Source organism: Coffea eugenioides, chromosome 8 (assembly GCF_003713205.1).
Source record: "Coffea eugenioides isolate CCC68of chromosome 8, Ceug_1.0, whole genome shotgun sequence".
NCBI lineage: Eukaryota > Viridiplantae > Streptophyta > Magnoliopsida > Gentianales > Rubiaceae > Coffea > Coffea eugenioides.
This window is the reverse complement of record NC_040042.1, coordinates 11,052,800-11,069,463: the sequence shown is the minus strand read 5'-3', so window position 1 is coordinate 11,069,463 and position 16,664 is coordinate 11,052,800. Positions and strand designations below refer to the sequence as shown.

At 34.5% G+C, this 16,664-nt stretch overlaps 2 protein-coding genes across 2 annotated transcripts; both read left to right on the top strand.

Moving 5' to 3' along the window:
• Window positions 1–10,188: 10,188 nt before the first annotated feature.
• On the top strand, window positions 10,189–11,908 carry LOC113780239 (protein FAR1-RELATED SEQUENCE 5-like). Its single transcript, XM_027326050.1, has 2 exons — window positions 10,189–10,205; window positions 10,795–11,908. Exons 1-2 carry the CDS (start codon window positions 10,189–10,191, stop codon window positions 11,906–11,908), a joined length of 1,131 nt encoding a protein of 376 aa, XP_027181851.1.
• Window positions 11,905–13,588, top strand: LOC113780238 (protein FAR1-RELATED SEQUENCE 5-like). Its single transcript, XM_027326049.1, has 3 exons — window positions 11,905–13,028; window positions 13,166–13,394; window positions 13,514–13,588. Exons 1-3 carry the CDS (start codon window positions 11,905–11,907, stop codon window positions 13,586–13,588), a joined length of 1,428 nt encoding a protein of 475 aa, XP_027181850.1.
• Window positions 13,589–16,664: the final 3,076 nt, after the last annotated feature.

Sequence of the window (16,664 nt, the reverse complement as noted above, 5' to 3'; positions counted from 1 at the left end):
GTTGAAAGGCAACTCAATGAATTTTAGGTTTTATTGTCATTTCGGTAATAATTGACATAATAATTGATATTTTGTTTGCTTTTGCAGATTGCAACATCAAGGGAACAAAACAGAAAATGCAACAAGTGCTGAAGAGATAATGAAGTTTTCATTCATTTCTATGCATCATTTCATGTTTCATGCTTGAGCTACATGAATTTGGATGTTAATTTTTGTGTGAAAGATGCCTTTTGAGATGATGTCTTGAGAGTGGAGAGCATAGTACCAATAGAACAAAGATGAGGGGTAATATATACACTTTTTTGGTGACTAACTGGGCCTATATCTAGTGCATTTATTACTAAATAGGATCGAATTTAGTGCTTTTCAATTTCTCAGAATTTTCAAATATTTAAATAAACGGCCACATATTGTGTTCATCAGGTCATATACATGCCCCTGGTAATAGACAGAATAGAGCACACTTTCTGACCAATATATGTTTCCAATATTCGGTGCGAGTCTCAATATATGTCACCTAATATCAGCTTACTATCTAGCCTCGTATAGCTGTTTTCGCCCTAGATAGTGCTCCAGATATTATTAAAATTTTGGGATCAGATTTGAAACTCTCGGGTCACTATCCAATCTTATATTTGGAGTGTAGCAACAATGTATGGCATCAGGTACTTCCAAATCTGAGATTAAAGCCATTTTTCAAATAACAAATTTTATTTGTCTTCTTCTTCTCCTTTCGCAAAGTCAAACCCACCATATACCCTATCTTTAGATTCTTCATTTCTAACCATTTATTTTTCAAATTCTTCCCTCCAAACCACTCGCTAACCATTTGTAACTAAGAATCACAAATCCAAACTCATAAAAGTGTAATTCAATTCAAGGATTCATCGGGATTCTAGCACATTTTACATCGTCAATCGTCATCTCACTCATTTGAAGTAAGATTATTTCCTCAACTTTTACATTTCAATTTTCACCATTGTTGAATATTGTACAATCTTTCTATGATATTATGAAATTACAATGTATTTGTGATGGGTTATGATTCTTACTATTTAGATTAGTACTATTGTATGAATTTAGTGAGTTTGGGTAGATGATGTTTTTGGTGAATATAGCTTAGATGCTATTTTAGGTATTACGATGACAATGCTGAATTGAGTTGCTTTTCTTGTTCATGACAATTTGTTTGGGGATTTCTAATTATCTAGTAGTCATGGAGCAATTTCTAGCATATGGTGGGTGATTGTTGAGTAGACATGTTTGATGTTTTGGTAAATGTGAGATTGGGTTGATGATCATTCTTTTAATTCTTGCCACGCCTAAATTAATATCTTTGATTCTGAACATGTGAAGAGGGATAAAATTACAATGGTAGTAATGAATTTATTCCTTTCCTTTCACAGGGTAGTGAGAGCATTATGCCTCCCCGTAGGAAGCCAACTACAATAAACATAGCTTCAGCACCTAGGCTACCTAGACGCCCTCCTCCCAAGAAGGCCAAAACTCAACAATTGGGGCTATCTACTAGGAAGGGAAAAGCAACAACGGCTTCTCAGGCCCCATGCAAAATAAGGACTTCTGCTAGAAGATTAGTTGATAAACCAACCGACTTTGAGGAAAGAGGAGCAAATCTCTGAATCTCAAGAAGAAGCTGAGGACTCTGAACAAGAAGAACAAGCAGAAGAAGAGGGTCAACAAGAGAGGGCCAGCCTTCAATTCATCCAAGTTCACATCCATAGCTAACCAACAGTGGTATAATGAATATAATCATGTCAAGGTACTAGTGGAGAAAGACATAACAGCGGATGTGGAAGGACATTACCATTTAATGGCCTTTTTCAAAAAGCTAAATGGCATGGTTTCAAAAGGCCAAATGAGTGGATGAATGTTACTTTTGTACTTGCCAGTTCATCTAAACTTGTTTGAATATTTGTAAATGGTTGATCATCATTTACAAATCATTTTAATTGTTATATATCAATAAAAATTGGTAGATGATGATGGAATTAGCATAAATGGAACTTAGGACCTTAGCACACAAAAGTAGTGTTGAGACTAAGTGGGTTTTAGCACATTTTTGAGTTTAATGTCACTGTGCTTGTTATTTCACCATGAAAGAAGGGAAATGAATGTATAGGTGACACTCAATCCTTGAAATTGAGTTTCGGATACTACATGTCAATGAGCCTTTAGCAATACAAGTAGTGTAGCATTTGTGACTCACTTGAGTTGTAGTCAAGAACACTTGGTTGATTCCATACCCTAGAGCTTGTGTGTTAGTTGAGTTCATCCAGTTACTTGTAGCTGTTACATATTTACACTTGGAGTAGGTTTATTTCATATATTGTTGCTTGTCTAGATAATAAAATAAGTTAAAGTTCTAATAATTGTGAGTGCCTTTTGAGGAATCGACCTTAACTTCCTTATACGAGGTAGTGACTTATATACTTGCAGCCAATGAGGGAGTTATTGAATAAAACAAGAATGCTAGTGTAACCTCATCACTATTAACTTTTATCTTGATAGGGATATCATTTCCAAAATTAACTAAAACTCACTCTCATTATTGAATCAGTTCTTGCTAGCACTTGGCTTCCCTACTCTCGTGGTAAAAATCAAAGTACTAGTTCATTTATTTCCATGAAATGTAACATGAAAATCCACCTAAATATGTCACTACTCTTGTGTATCTATTCCTTAGGTTCCAATTATTCTTTTTCCATTGTTGTTACTCAAGTTCATTGATTAAAAACAACTGAATAATTTGTAATTGGTGATCAAGTAATTACAAATGTCAAAACATGGACAAATGGACTAACAAGTACAAGATCTAACAAAATTAATCACATATAATTCACATTCAAGATGTCATTAGCTTCTTCTATTTCCTAGACAAAATATCGAGTTCATCATAAAGACATAAGCAACAAAGCACTAAGATTCAATGCAATAACTCATATTGATAAAAATAAAAGGAACGAGTTGAGAAAAACTTAGCCAAGGATGAACAAAACTCCCAAGATCTTTTATTTAACTTCCAAAATGAGCTTGTTACAATGAGTTCCCTCTTCTACAAATATTTCTCTTCTACAGAAAAAATTACTACTACTACTACTACTACTGCTGCTGCTGCTACTGCTACTAGAATAAGAGACTTCCTTTTTTAATGTCTAAGTACTACTCCTATTTATAACCATCCATTGGCTTCTATAAGACAAAAGATAATTATGCTCTTCGATATGAATTCATATGAGTTTTCTACAAAAGTCAAGAAATGATGTTCCATCGAATCTAGATGTATTGAGATGATGAAAATTTTCTTTTTGATGTTACTTGTTTTTTATTTTCAAGCCACCAAAATGTCCCATCAATCTTCCATTCACACAAGAAAGTGCAAGAAAAAGGATGCACAAAATATTTGGCTAGAGAATTGGGAGATAAATCCTCAGAAGACTTATGAGGATTTGTCGCCTGTTTCTTACTCTGTTTTTGAAATGTCAAGGAGAGAGCAATCTGACTGGAATCGAGAGATGAAACCACTTCAACTCATGTAGTTTCTTTCGCTATCTCGAAATTCCTTGTCCATTAACACTTCTTTTCTATCATTAATCTTGGTAATCATTCTTCCTTCATACCTTTTGCCTCTTTTCCTACAAATTTAACCATCCAACCCACTAAAAGAGGGACAAAAGCATGATCATTGATCAAGATTTTTCAACATCAGCTTTCACAAAATGGTTGAAAATTCCTTAAAATACCCACAAAATATGGTGCATTTAACACACTTATCAACTCCCCCTACTTGTACCGTTGTTTGTCCTCAAACAATCCAATAAATACCACAAACAAAGATTCAAGATATATAAATATACACATTTTCTCATTCAAATTCACTCTTTAAAACACAAGGAATATCCTTCCAAACTTTTCCAATTTTTCACAAGCACTCATATACCAAGATAAGCAAAAGTTATTTGTACAGCAAAAGTAACACATTTGACTCATCTCTTCACCTTCACTCAACTACACAAGTGAGTAACTCACATAACTATGTGTGATGCAATATGCCTGAAATTATTCTCCAAATTCCTACTATAAAAGCAAATACTTGTGGAGGTGTTCCCAACTATATACATTCCATAATTCCTTTGGGATATTGCCTTTTGACGTGATAATCAACAATTTTAGGTGAAGATTGCCGAATACTTAATAATTACTCAACTCATGTACTTTATAATGCAAAAGTTGACACTTCTAAATAAAAACTCCCAATTACTCGGGACAAGAGTTCTAAGAATTAGAAAATCACATTTATTCACTTATTTTTTGTGAACTAACATAAAATGATATCCTGTAAGGATCGAAGACAACCAATCGAAAAGCCAATCGATAAGCAATTAAAATATCGCAATATAACAATAAGTAAATAAAAGAGAAAGAATTGCAAACCAATTAACTACACAGCTCCTCTTGAGCTTGTAGATTAATTCAAATAAGCTTCTTCAAATTGATGAATTACAATCACTCTTGCGTACAAATGAAGGTTCACCTCCTCCTTGCCCCGAACACCACTCGGTCAAGCCAAGACGTTTTACTATCCCTCAGGACAACCCTCACAGAGCTACACTCATGAAAGATTCACTCACAAATGAAAAACTTACAATGAACCTCACACCACTAAGACTACAAATCTTCTTTGATGAGTATTTTCTCACTAAAATCACTCTAGATCTTTTGTATCTTTAGTGTGCAAAAGTTATTTGAAATATCTGACCAACCACTATTTATATAGAGCCAAGAAAGTGCCTCATAAATAAATGCTTCCAACGGATAGAAAGTAGCTGAACAGTCAACTATCCGTTGGCAGTGTCGGACGTCCGATAGCCCTGTTTTATGCGTCCAACAGCAGGCAGAGAGTTTAAGAGATTTTCTTCAATTCTTTCGGACGTCCGGTAGGCTGGTTTTCTGCGTCCGAAGGTATGATGTAAAACTGAGAATTTTCTTCAATTCCTTAGGACGTCCGGTAGGCTGGTTTTCTGCGTCCGAAGATACTCAATGGTTGTCGGACGTCCGATGCAATCTTTTTGAGCGTCCGACAGCTTTCAACAACCTTTGTCTTCTTTCAATAGCACTTGTTCATGGAATCATATAACTTCATAACTGAAAATATTTCTTGGAGAGATATTAGTATCATCCATTTGTTTTGTAAACATCAAAAGATAGGGATCAAGATCAACATATCCCCTCTTAATAAGCAAGCAAAGAAATTAGGAGAATAATTAAAGAGTAAATTGCACAAACATAAGCTTGCTTATCCCATAACTTTCATATTCAAATGAAAGTGAAGAAAATTATCAACTATGCACTTTCACACACAATCTACTTTACTTAACACGATACACTTTCCTAATTTAGTAACACCATAAACATAGTGAAGGCATTCCAAATCATGAAAATCATGAATTTTTTCAAATCAAATATGCAATTTCTCCAAAATTGGGAAGTTAATTAATCATCCTAGCTCCATCTTTTATATATTTTGATATTTGCTTCAAAATTTTTGGAGAATTTTAAAAACTTTTGATAGAGTTTTTCATTATAAAGGACCAAACTCCTTGTCATCAACCCAAAATTTTCTCCAAAAATAAAAAGGTAGGAGTGTAAATTAATAAAAATACTCGACTCGAATTTGTGAGTAGCTTGGTCAAAGGTTCGATTTGAACTCAATATTGACTGAGTTTGAGTCGAGTTTGAGTAGAAAAAATTAAAACTCGAGTACTCATTGAGCCTTTTGAGTAGTATATCTATAATACCATTTTAATTATTTATTATAAAATTATGAAATTTACTAAAAATTTAGCTTGAAAACTCAATTGAATTCGATTAGACTTATTTGAGCTTCATTGAGCTTAATTTGGTTGAGATTGAGCTTGACCTCAAGTAAAGTAAAATAAGCTTAAGGTCGAGTTCGATCTCAATTTTGAAGAACTCGACGAGTTCAAGTTCGAGCTCAAAATGAAGTATTTTTACTTGAGCAGGGCACGAGTAGTGTATTACTCAAACTCGATTGGATTCGATTGCAGCCTTATACAAGAGGCATAAGTCTAAATATTGCAAACAACCAATGATATGGGCCCTATTTGGCAGCTGAGTTTTTCTCTTAGTTTTTCATCTACTATTTTTTTTGACAAATTTAGCTATAAAAATATCAAAAAACCCCTCAAAATTTTTAAAATACACATTTCAAAATACCCAAAAAATTACACAAATTTTTTCTTCTTTTTTCTCCCCCTACCTTCATCTCTATTGTCAGCCAGCACCAGTGTTGGCACCAATGTCTCCCATTTTTTTCTTTCCTTTTTTCCATACTCCATACAACTAGTAGTGCAACCAAAGAGGGAGGGAGAGAGGAGGAGGAGGAGAAACAGGAGAGGAAGAGAGGGAGGAAGAGAAGGAAGGGAGGAAGAGGAGGGAAGAGAAGAAGGGAATGAGGAGGAAAAGAAGAAGGAAAGGAAGAGGAAAGAGATTAAAAAAACAAGAAGGGTGAGGTGGTGACGACTGTCAACAGTGGTGCAGTTGGCAGCTAGCAGTGGGGAAGGAGGGAGGAAGGTAAGAAGAAGAAGAAGAAAAGGAAAAGAAAAATAAATAAAAAAAGAACATTTTCTCCAAACCTCAAATCTACAAAAGTTTTTTTACAATTTCTACAGTAAGTTATACTAAAAGTTTTATATAAGCACCCAAGAAACTTACCATCTAAATAGGACCATTATTTTCTTTACAACTTGAGTGTTTGTAAGCATCATGAAACAAAATGGTATGGATTTTTAGTTTATATTTTTATATAACAAAAGAATTTAATTGAAGTGCATTTAAACATTTGTAAAATTTTCAATATCAATTATGAGCATTTGTGGTAACTACCATACAAGATATGTACTTTAGACATGGCTAAAATGTACAATCTTTTAGACATGGCTAAAATGTACAATCTTTTTCTTCCTCCTTCTCCCTCCCTGTTTTGTAAACCCCTCCCTTTCCCTACTACCAAAAAAAAAAAGGAATCATAAAATTTTCCTACATTTATCATTTATTATGTACAAATTTGAGTACAAAGTATATTTATAGTTACTATTTTAACTGTCAGAGTTCTCTCCATTGCTTCATTCTTGCTTTCCAAAAGAACTAACTACAAAGGAATGGAATTTCATAAATGATTCACAATTACTTAGTTAAAATAGTTAATTTTGTAATTTTATACATTGATATCGTTATCATGACATCTTTACTAATAATGGCTTCGACTTAGGCTTAGGAAGTTTGCAATTGAAAATTTTTTAAATTCTAGTACAAACTATGCATTGAATATTAGTTTAGGGTAGATTACGCTAACCTCTCTTCAAGTTCTAGCAAAAGTTAGAATCATGCCCTCTTTATTTCCAAATAATATGACCTCCCTTATCATTACTTTCATCCACCTAATAGTTATGATAATTTTGACTTTAAAAGTTTACTCTTTATTTTTCTTGTTCACGTTCTTTATATTAAGCAAAAAGGAGAAAAAGTTATAATTCTCTCGTAAAAGGAAGAAAAAGTAGAAAAGAGAGATTTATTCATGGAAATTGAAGACCTATATTATTTATTGTTTCAACCTTTTTATTTTTACCAATCAAAATAAAAAGGTATGTACATGTACCTATTTCTATAATAAAATGGATTAAAATGAAAATTAGATGTCTCCAAACTATACACTTGTCAAATCCTTTAATCTAGTGAAATCTCAAGTCATATATACATGGATATGAGATATGGAATCAAGATATAACTTAATGCCAGGTTAATGCACAAAAAGGGGAAAAAAAAAGAAAAACTAATGTATACCTACATTAAAAATACAATAACTTAATTGAAAATTAAAAGATAAAATTGATGGAGGGCCAACTTTTACAGCTGTACATACAATGTCATCAATCCTTTTCAATTATAAATTTTGATGAAAAGAAATTCTAACACATCCTATTCTTTTTATTTTCTTTTGGAAATAATTATTTATATCATTGTAAGGGCATTTTGGATACAGTGAAGTGAATTTATGACAAAAATACTTATTTCTCTCTCTTTATTAAGAGTAGGGACAATTTCTTATGTTTTCTCACAAATAAGATGGAAGATTCTTATAATTCTAAATTCAAGAAAGGTCTTTAACTTTGATAAAAGTAGAGCGGAGGTTAATGTAATTTATCCTTAATTTTATATTTTAAAGTAAGACTAGAAATGTTAAAATAATATACATGACTAGTGAAGCATAATGTTGTCAATATAAAAGAAAAACCAACAAAAAAAGGGGTAAAAGTTTGTATGCATGTAATATGCATGCCTGTGGCTGTCTTCAAGACATTAAAGTGTTAAATGTGTTAAAGATTTTTTTTTTTTCATTTTTCCTTTGGGTATTTGCTATTGTTTGATGCGGTGTGATCTTTTGGTAAGATAAAAATCAACCTAAGAAATCAAAGATGATTTTTCTTAGGTGCTCTAAAATGTGGCTAATCATCACTGTTTGATCACATTTTAGGGATATGAATTGCAATTGCTTGAAAATAGCAAGTTGAATACTATAATTTTTCAAGGTTCGATTCAATTATTAATAAATTAGGACTCAACTAACTTTATTCTGCACAAAATTTAGGAGTTGTTTGGTTTCTATAAAGGAATCAAACTACTATACTAAAAATTTTCCTAGTGACTGGTTTATAAACTGAAAAAAAAAGAAAAAGAAAAAGCAATTAGTTAGCATACTTGGTATTCTTAAGGTTAGGGAATTATAGTACTTTTAATTTTCTTACAATTCCACCTAATAAGTTTTATCTAATGAACACGACATCCAACTTTGCAGAAATTTCTGTTGACTATATATATATATATATATATATACATTGAATAATTGAATAATTAGCTAGTTGAATATCTATAATAGAAAAAGGTACCCATCTTAATTTTCCATGTAAAACATAAGTAGTTAAGCACATAATCTATCAGTACTGACTCCTATGGAATATTTTTATAATACAAATTGCAATATGTTAACTTTGATTTCTGTTGAACATATGTTTATTTTTCTTCTTTTTTGTCGTTGAACTGGTACACATGATCAGAAAACTAGACAGAATAGACAGGTTAAGCATATAAAATGCAAAATTTCTTTTGGAAAACTATTTTTGGACTGATACACATTTCCTAATTGCTTGTATAATAATATTATTAATTCTTTTGTCCAAAATACCACTCCACTAGTCCTTAATGTTGTAGTAACGAAAGCAGCTTTCCTCACAGTTTCTACTTTCATTGCATCTGTCATGGTAAAACAATGAGCTAGTATACTTGCATGTTTAGCATGTAAAATTGAAAATAAAAGCAAAAAATGTTTAAACGAAAAGTAAATAAAATTTTAATTTATGTTTTATCATCTTTCTAACTCGTTGAATGTGGTTTCTCATGTCTAGTTTTGTAATAGTCCTTCTACTTTTCACATTGTGCTAATCAAAGGGTATATATAGTGAAATAATTGAAAATTGAAAGTTTCCTACATCGGTTATTTTTTGAAGGGTTGGCCATAGACCATTAGTCCCATCCATGGTGGAATTTTTGCTTGGTAACCACGCCAAGACCTTTAGGTCATGGGAGTAGTATGTTATGGAGAATTGAGTCAACGCCCTTGGTAGGGAGATGAAACGAGAAAGCGACAGCAAGGCACGCATACATCGAGGTTGTTTTGGTTGGAGAGAGAAGAAGTGAAAAATAAAAATGGTTTTTGTGAAACAGTCGGTTCCAAACCGGAGGCTAACATGACGTAACAAAAAGTTGAATTCAAAATGGAATGACCCGCGAGAAGACTGGCAAGTTGTACAACTGTTCAAAACATCATGTCATTGTAATAGAATGCAGTCCAACGCAGGAACGAAAATAAATAGGGTGATAGGGGGAGGGGGATAATAAAGAAGGGAGCAGCGTGAGGAGAATTATAAAGTGTCTGAGAAGGGGGAAAGAGGAAGGTGAGGCATTAAAGAAGGTTGGAAGAACAGAGAGTAGTGAAGTCGGGTGGAAGTAGTTGGCAACAAAAAAGAAAGGACCAAAATAAGCTGAGCGGGGAGAAAAGAAGAGAGGAAGGGGACAGGGAGGGGAAAGGCAACAATGAAGAGGACAATGAAGTAAGTGCAAACGAAGAAGTTGGGCACAAAAGTTGGTTAAAAAAGGTTTGTTTCTCGCCAGACAGAGAAACGGCGAGGTCCGAAATAATAGGTACGTAAAAGTATTGAGAATGTTTGTAAATATGTGATATGTATGTGGCAGACGTGTGTGCGTAGTGTATGTGTGAGAAATGTATGTCTTGTTGAGGAAACAACATAGTTTAGGATGAGGACAATGTTATAGAAAAGGATGAGAATAGCTCTGAGAAAGCAAATAGGCAGCATGTGATAATGGGAAATGTTAGACCGGCTATGAACATAGTATAAAATTAGGCGGAACGAGATAAAAAGGTAGCGAAAGTTTAAAGACAGCATGAAAATAGGATTGGGAGTTACACTGGCTGAATGTGAGCAGTAGATGAACTATAGTTTTGGGTAAAAAGTAGGTTCTGTGTAGCCGAAATGGGTTACTAGTTTAAGGATAGGGCAGAAAGAAGAAAATCGAAGTACATGCTTTGAAAATGTTTGGTTTGTGAAATGTGCATGGGGGAGCAGAAATAAATGAGGGGAACACTTGCATGATAATGGTGTGAATGTCTTTGTGTAACAGGATAGAGCAAGATATGGATGAAAATGGCCACCGCAAAGGGAAGGGACATAATTTTGATCTGAATGCATATGCATATTGTGAAGATGACATCGTAGCTTGGAAGTGGATGTGCGGGGAAATGGGAGTCGAGGACAGCAAAGCAGACGAAAAAATGAATAATATGGTTAACGGAGGTGCAATAGATGCCGAGAACGTGGATGATCAGCAAGAGATAGACCTGATGACTATGAAGTTTGATACCATTGAGGATGCTGAATGTTTCTATAACATATATGGTAGGGCCACGGGGTTCAGCATAAGGAGGGGGTATGCGAAAAAAGACCCGGAGGACAGCACGACTGTGAGGTATAGGTCTTGGGTGTGTAGTAGGGAGGGCGAGCGGGATGAGAAACACATTCTCCGGAATGATCGGAAAAGAGAGGCAAAAGCTGTAACACGGGTGAACTGTGGAGCTTGCCTGAAAATAAGATTGGATGATAATGAAGGGAAGTACATAGTGTCTTGCTTTGCGAAGGAACACAACCATCAGTTGGGCAATCATGCAAGCATTCCTTTCATGAGGTCGCACAGGAAGGTGGCAGATAGCGATTATGCTCAAGCGCATACATTTCGACGAGCCGGCATTAGAACAAGTCAAATAATGAAGCTTTTTGTGTTGCAAGTCGGAGGATATCAGAATGTGCCCTTCCTTATAAAAGATTTGTATAATAAGATGAATTGCGAGAAGTTGAGAGAGATAGCTGATGGAGATGCAGAAAGGGCTATTGGGCGCCTGGCTGCAAAGAAAGAGACGGACAACAATTACTATTACGAATACTGTTGTGATAGCCAAGGACGATTGACACGGCTGTTGTGGGCTGATTCATGGTCTCGGATGGATTTCAAGTGCTATGGGGATGTACTGGTGTTCGACTCCACGTACAGGACACAGTCTTATAAGATGCCACTGGTGGTACTATGTGGGGTGAACAACCACTACTCAACAGCAATATTTGCATGTGCTTTGATCGCTGACGAAAATGAAGAGAGTTATGATTGGGTATTGAAAAGTTTGTTGAGTGCATGGGCGGGAAGGAGCCAGTTTCAATTGTCACTGACGGTGACAAGGCAATGAAGAAAGCTATAAAGAAGGTGCTTCCAAACGCGGCTCACCGTCTGTACAGTTGGCATATAGAAAAAAATGCAGGCCAATACGTGGGTAACAAACAATTTCTCCAGGCCTTCAAGACATGCATGTTCATGAATTGCTCACAGGACCAATTTGAGTTTGAGTGGGCTAGCATGGTAAGCAAACTTCATCTGGGGAACAATGAATGGGTTAAAAAAATTCATAAGAAGAAAGAGCAATGGGCAGTTGCATACTTGAGGGGCAACTTCTTTGCTGGTATGCGCAGCACTCAGCGATGCGAGAAGATGAATGATGTATTGAAAATGTACTTAAAGCCAGAGTTTAAACTTTTTGAATTTGTTCGAGCGTTTGATTTGGCAATTTCCTGGCTAAGGACTGAGGAGGCTCGGAACGAAACTAATACCCAACATACAACCCTGCTGCCAATTACGGAACTACATTGTTTAGAGAACCATGCAGCGGAAGTTTTTAGTAGACGAATCTTCTTGATGGTTAGAGAGCAATTGAAGAGCCAGGGAATATACTACCGAGTCGATGGCATTGATGATGGTGTTCAATGTGTCCACATGATTTCACATTCTTACAGCGGTTCAGAGTGGAGGGTGCAGTACAATAGGCATAGTGGAGAGATGAGGTACTCGTGCATGAGGATGGAGAGTCTAGGCCTACCGTGTGGCCATATGTTTAGGATAATGGTGTTCGAGGGAATGAGAAAAATTCCAGATAGTTGTATAATGAAAAGGTGGAGTCGCATAGCAAGGGATAGCATTGGAGGAGATTGGGAAGGACAGCCTCCCGATACGGAAAACCTAGAGATGGGCAGGTATGCTGCACTGGTTGGAGCATGTAATAGTTGGTGCTACTATGCTGCCAAATCATCTGCGGGATTCAAGCTTGCCATGGGAGTGATTCATAGGGAGACAAACCATGCAAGATCATTGTGTATGGCGAAGGCAACAGATGCAGCTACCCTGTTAAAGCACGAAGCAGGTGGGCAACGGGGCTGCAAATTTGGAGTGCTTGATCCTTTGATTTGTAGAGCAAAGGGCGATCACCAGACGAAAGAAAAAGGCAGACTGAGCAATAAAAAGTGTGGAAACTGTGGGTGTGTAACATATGCTATTGTCACATTTTTTGTGAGCAAACGAGAGAGCATGCTAATGTCGCCCCTGAGCTGGCATGAAATTTGCTTGCACTTTTTTTTTGTCTAATGACGAATGCAATTGCTTGTCAAATTTGTAGGTCAAGAGATGGGCACAATAGGAGGACATGCAATTCCAGCCCAAAGAACACGGCATGGCATGAGATAACAGGTGCATCCTACGATGGCGAGCATGGTTGGACCGCAGATGAAGATGCTGGTTCCAGGCATCAAAGTATCATATCTCATTACGAGGTTCGAGTCTGTTCACTTTCGGAGGGGCAATGCGGCAGCTTGATTCAGCAGCCTTCGTATGAATGGAACCAGAAGGTTTGCATTGAATGGAGCATATCCTCTTTATTCGTTTAGCTAATTTATGTTATGTAATGTGAGATGCGACGATGGATAGTAAGATGTTCTAAGTCTCCTTGTTTAATGTTTACATGCAGGGTTTTGCTGGTGTGCAGGAAGGGAGATGTAATGAACTAGATGCAATGGATGCATTGGAACTTGCCGAATGGTGAAGCCTTCTTGCCATTGGTATTGCCCAGATCCCCAAGGCATTGAATTATTGATTATTTCAATATTTAACTTTAGTGTTTATAGACATTAATCACTACTTTTGTTTAAATATAGACAATTGACACAAGGCATATGAATTTCATGACAACCTTGCAAGTAAGGTCCAATTCATTCAGTATTAAAAGCAATAAAGTGATTTGCAAATTAAGCATTTAAGAAATGTAAGATATAAAATTTGTAATTGTATTAGTGCTATGCATTATATAATGTACATGTTAATTTCATTGCTTGAAAAAGCGACCAAATGTGTGATTCTTTTAAGCCCATGTTAGCTGACCTGTTGATGTCACTGGGCTGCTGCACGGGCAAACATGCCCCTACATGGAGTCTGAAATTGGGCTGGGCCAGTTAGCCCTGGCCACCGATCTTCCATATGTATTGAATGGAAATGGTGCAGGTTACATGTGAAAAAAAGCGAAGTATCAAGGCCTCATAAATGGTTGTACAAAATAACGCTTTTATATGATGGATGTCTTCTGCGACAATTGTTGATGTAATTGTGGTTTAAGGCCTCATTATTGTTGATGTAATTAGTGTAGAGTAGGGCTGCAAACGAGCCGAACCGAGTTGAGGTTTGAGCTAATCGAGCCGAGCCTCGACTGAATTTTACCAAGCTCGAGCTCGACGAGCCGGCAATTTCAAGCTCGAGCTCGAAAAAAATAAAAAATAATTATTTTATTTTTAAAAAAATAAATAAAATAATATTTTTTTGTTAATAAATAATAAAATATTAAGGATATATACGTAATTATTTATTTCTATATTCTTACGACTTTTATTTAATTAGAGATTGGTAAATGATGTAGTGGTAAATGAGTTGTATGGACTTCATTTACCAATCTTGTTAGATTAAGTAGATGTACCATGGAGTTTTCCAATGAGTTTACCAATGAGTCATCCTAAATGATGGAGCCAAGGGGGGCAGAGGGGGGCCCTGGTCCCCCCTAAGTTTTGAAAATTTTAATTCATAATATGTAAATATATGTGTAAAATAAAATCGACCCCCCCTAAATTTTTACAATTTTAGTGTATATTATGAGAGTTGATATATATATATATATATATATGAATTAGTCATCGAGTGGATATATTTGTTGCAATAATTGATTATAAATTGCAAGAGTTACATAGCAGGTTTAATGATCATACCGTGGAATTGCTTGTTTTGAGCACTGCTTTACATCCTAGAAATGGATTTATGCTGTTCAAGATTGATGATATTTGTAAACTTGCAGTGAAGTTATATCCGAATGAAAATAGTTACATTTTCTAGCAATTGAAAATAGTTCTATCAATTGAAAATAGTTACATTTATATTACATGGTTATAAATGTGTATATATATATATATTGCATAGGTGCCATATTGGAAAACATCTTCTCATATGTATACAATGTTAAGAGGGACATCGTAACAATTTCGATATCGATTTCACAAGTAAGGTCTAATATTCATGAGCAACATTTCATGATGGTATAAAACGATTCATGTAGTGCGGTTGGCAAGGTTTAATTTTAGGTGAATATAATCACTAATTTTGACCAATTGAAAGGGGCTATATCACATTTTTAAATACAATCTAATATGATAAAGCAAATACACTCCATGCTCGAATTCGGATCCAAACTTGTACCCGAATTGCCCAAACAAGATAAACACAGTCATGTGTTGTCGTGCCAATGGGGAGGGGCCCCCACTCCGTTGCCTATTAATTCCCCCTACCCCCGCCCCCACCTTGCTTCCCACGGCCCCGCCCACAACTTGCCGCAGGGACACTCGTACATTACTTATTTGATCCCCAAATTTATTCATAATTCAACACATTACTTATGTTCTAATCATTTTATGGTTTAATTTAACTGGCATTTATTTGATCACTTATACCTAGAATCCTTAGTCTATGATTTAAGGAACACATAAAAAGTGATTAATTTAAACTATAATAAACTTAAACTGTACAATGATTAGTGATAATTTATGAATTTATAATTTACAATGATTAATAATACGTAATATTAGTTACAAACTTACAAATTATAATAATTTTACAAACTTATAATTTATTTCAAATCAAAATAAAACTTATTTACTTACATATGTTATTGTGAAAATCAATACACTAATACATTGATTTGCAATTCACATGCATTCACTTACATTGCTTAGTTGTCTTGTCTATACTTAAAGTTTTAAGATTAGTGAATAGATAATATGAATTTTTATGTTAAATATGTAATACTATAAATTTAGAGCACACTAACACTTGCAAGTTACAGATTACGCATTCAAATATTCAATAATTCAAACATGAATGATCAATGATGTATCAAATTACCAATATCTAAATTCTAATTACTAATTATGTTTATTGTTTAATATTTAGTATTATACATATATGTATTAATTATTGTCTAATTCTGGTCATGTTACTCATGTATAAAATAATAAGTAGTTATCTTATATTGTTATGTATTACTATATATTTGTATTATAGTCATATAACAATTAACAAATACTAAAATAATATATTGTATATTATTATATATTATTATTATTATTATAAGTACATGATATGATGATAATACCATATACTAATTATTATTAATAGCATTTACCTATATAATATAATAATATATTAGTAGTATATACTAATACTAAATAGCATTTATCTATATATTATATAATTTTATATACCAATTTGGTATTCGAATGCGGTAATGGGATACCCTATTTCAATTATCGAATTTGAATGCGAAATCGGTTATTACCAAATTCATAATTTCATTTCCTATTTCATACCATATTAGAATTCGGTGAATTCGGTATGTACCGAATTTGTACCAAATTACCAAATACCCAATTTCAAATTACCGAATTGAATTTGAATTCGGTATTCGGTATGAGCCGAATTTGCTCACCCCTACTCGTGGGGGATAAAAAAAATTTCTTATACTATTTCAATATAATTAAATTTTAGAAATTAATCAAGTGCTCAAATATCAACGCATCACCCAATTA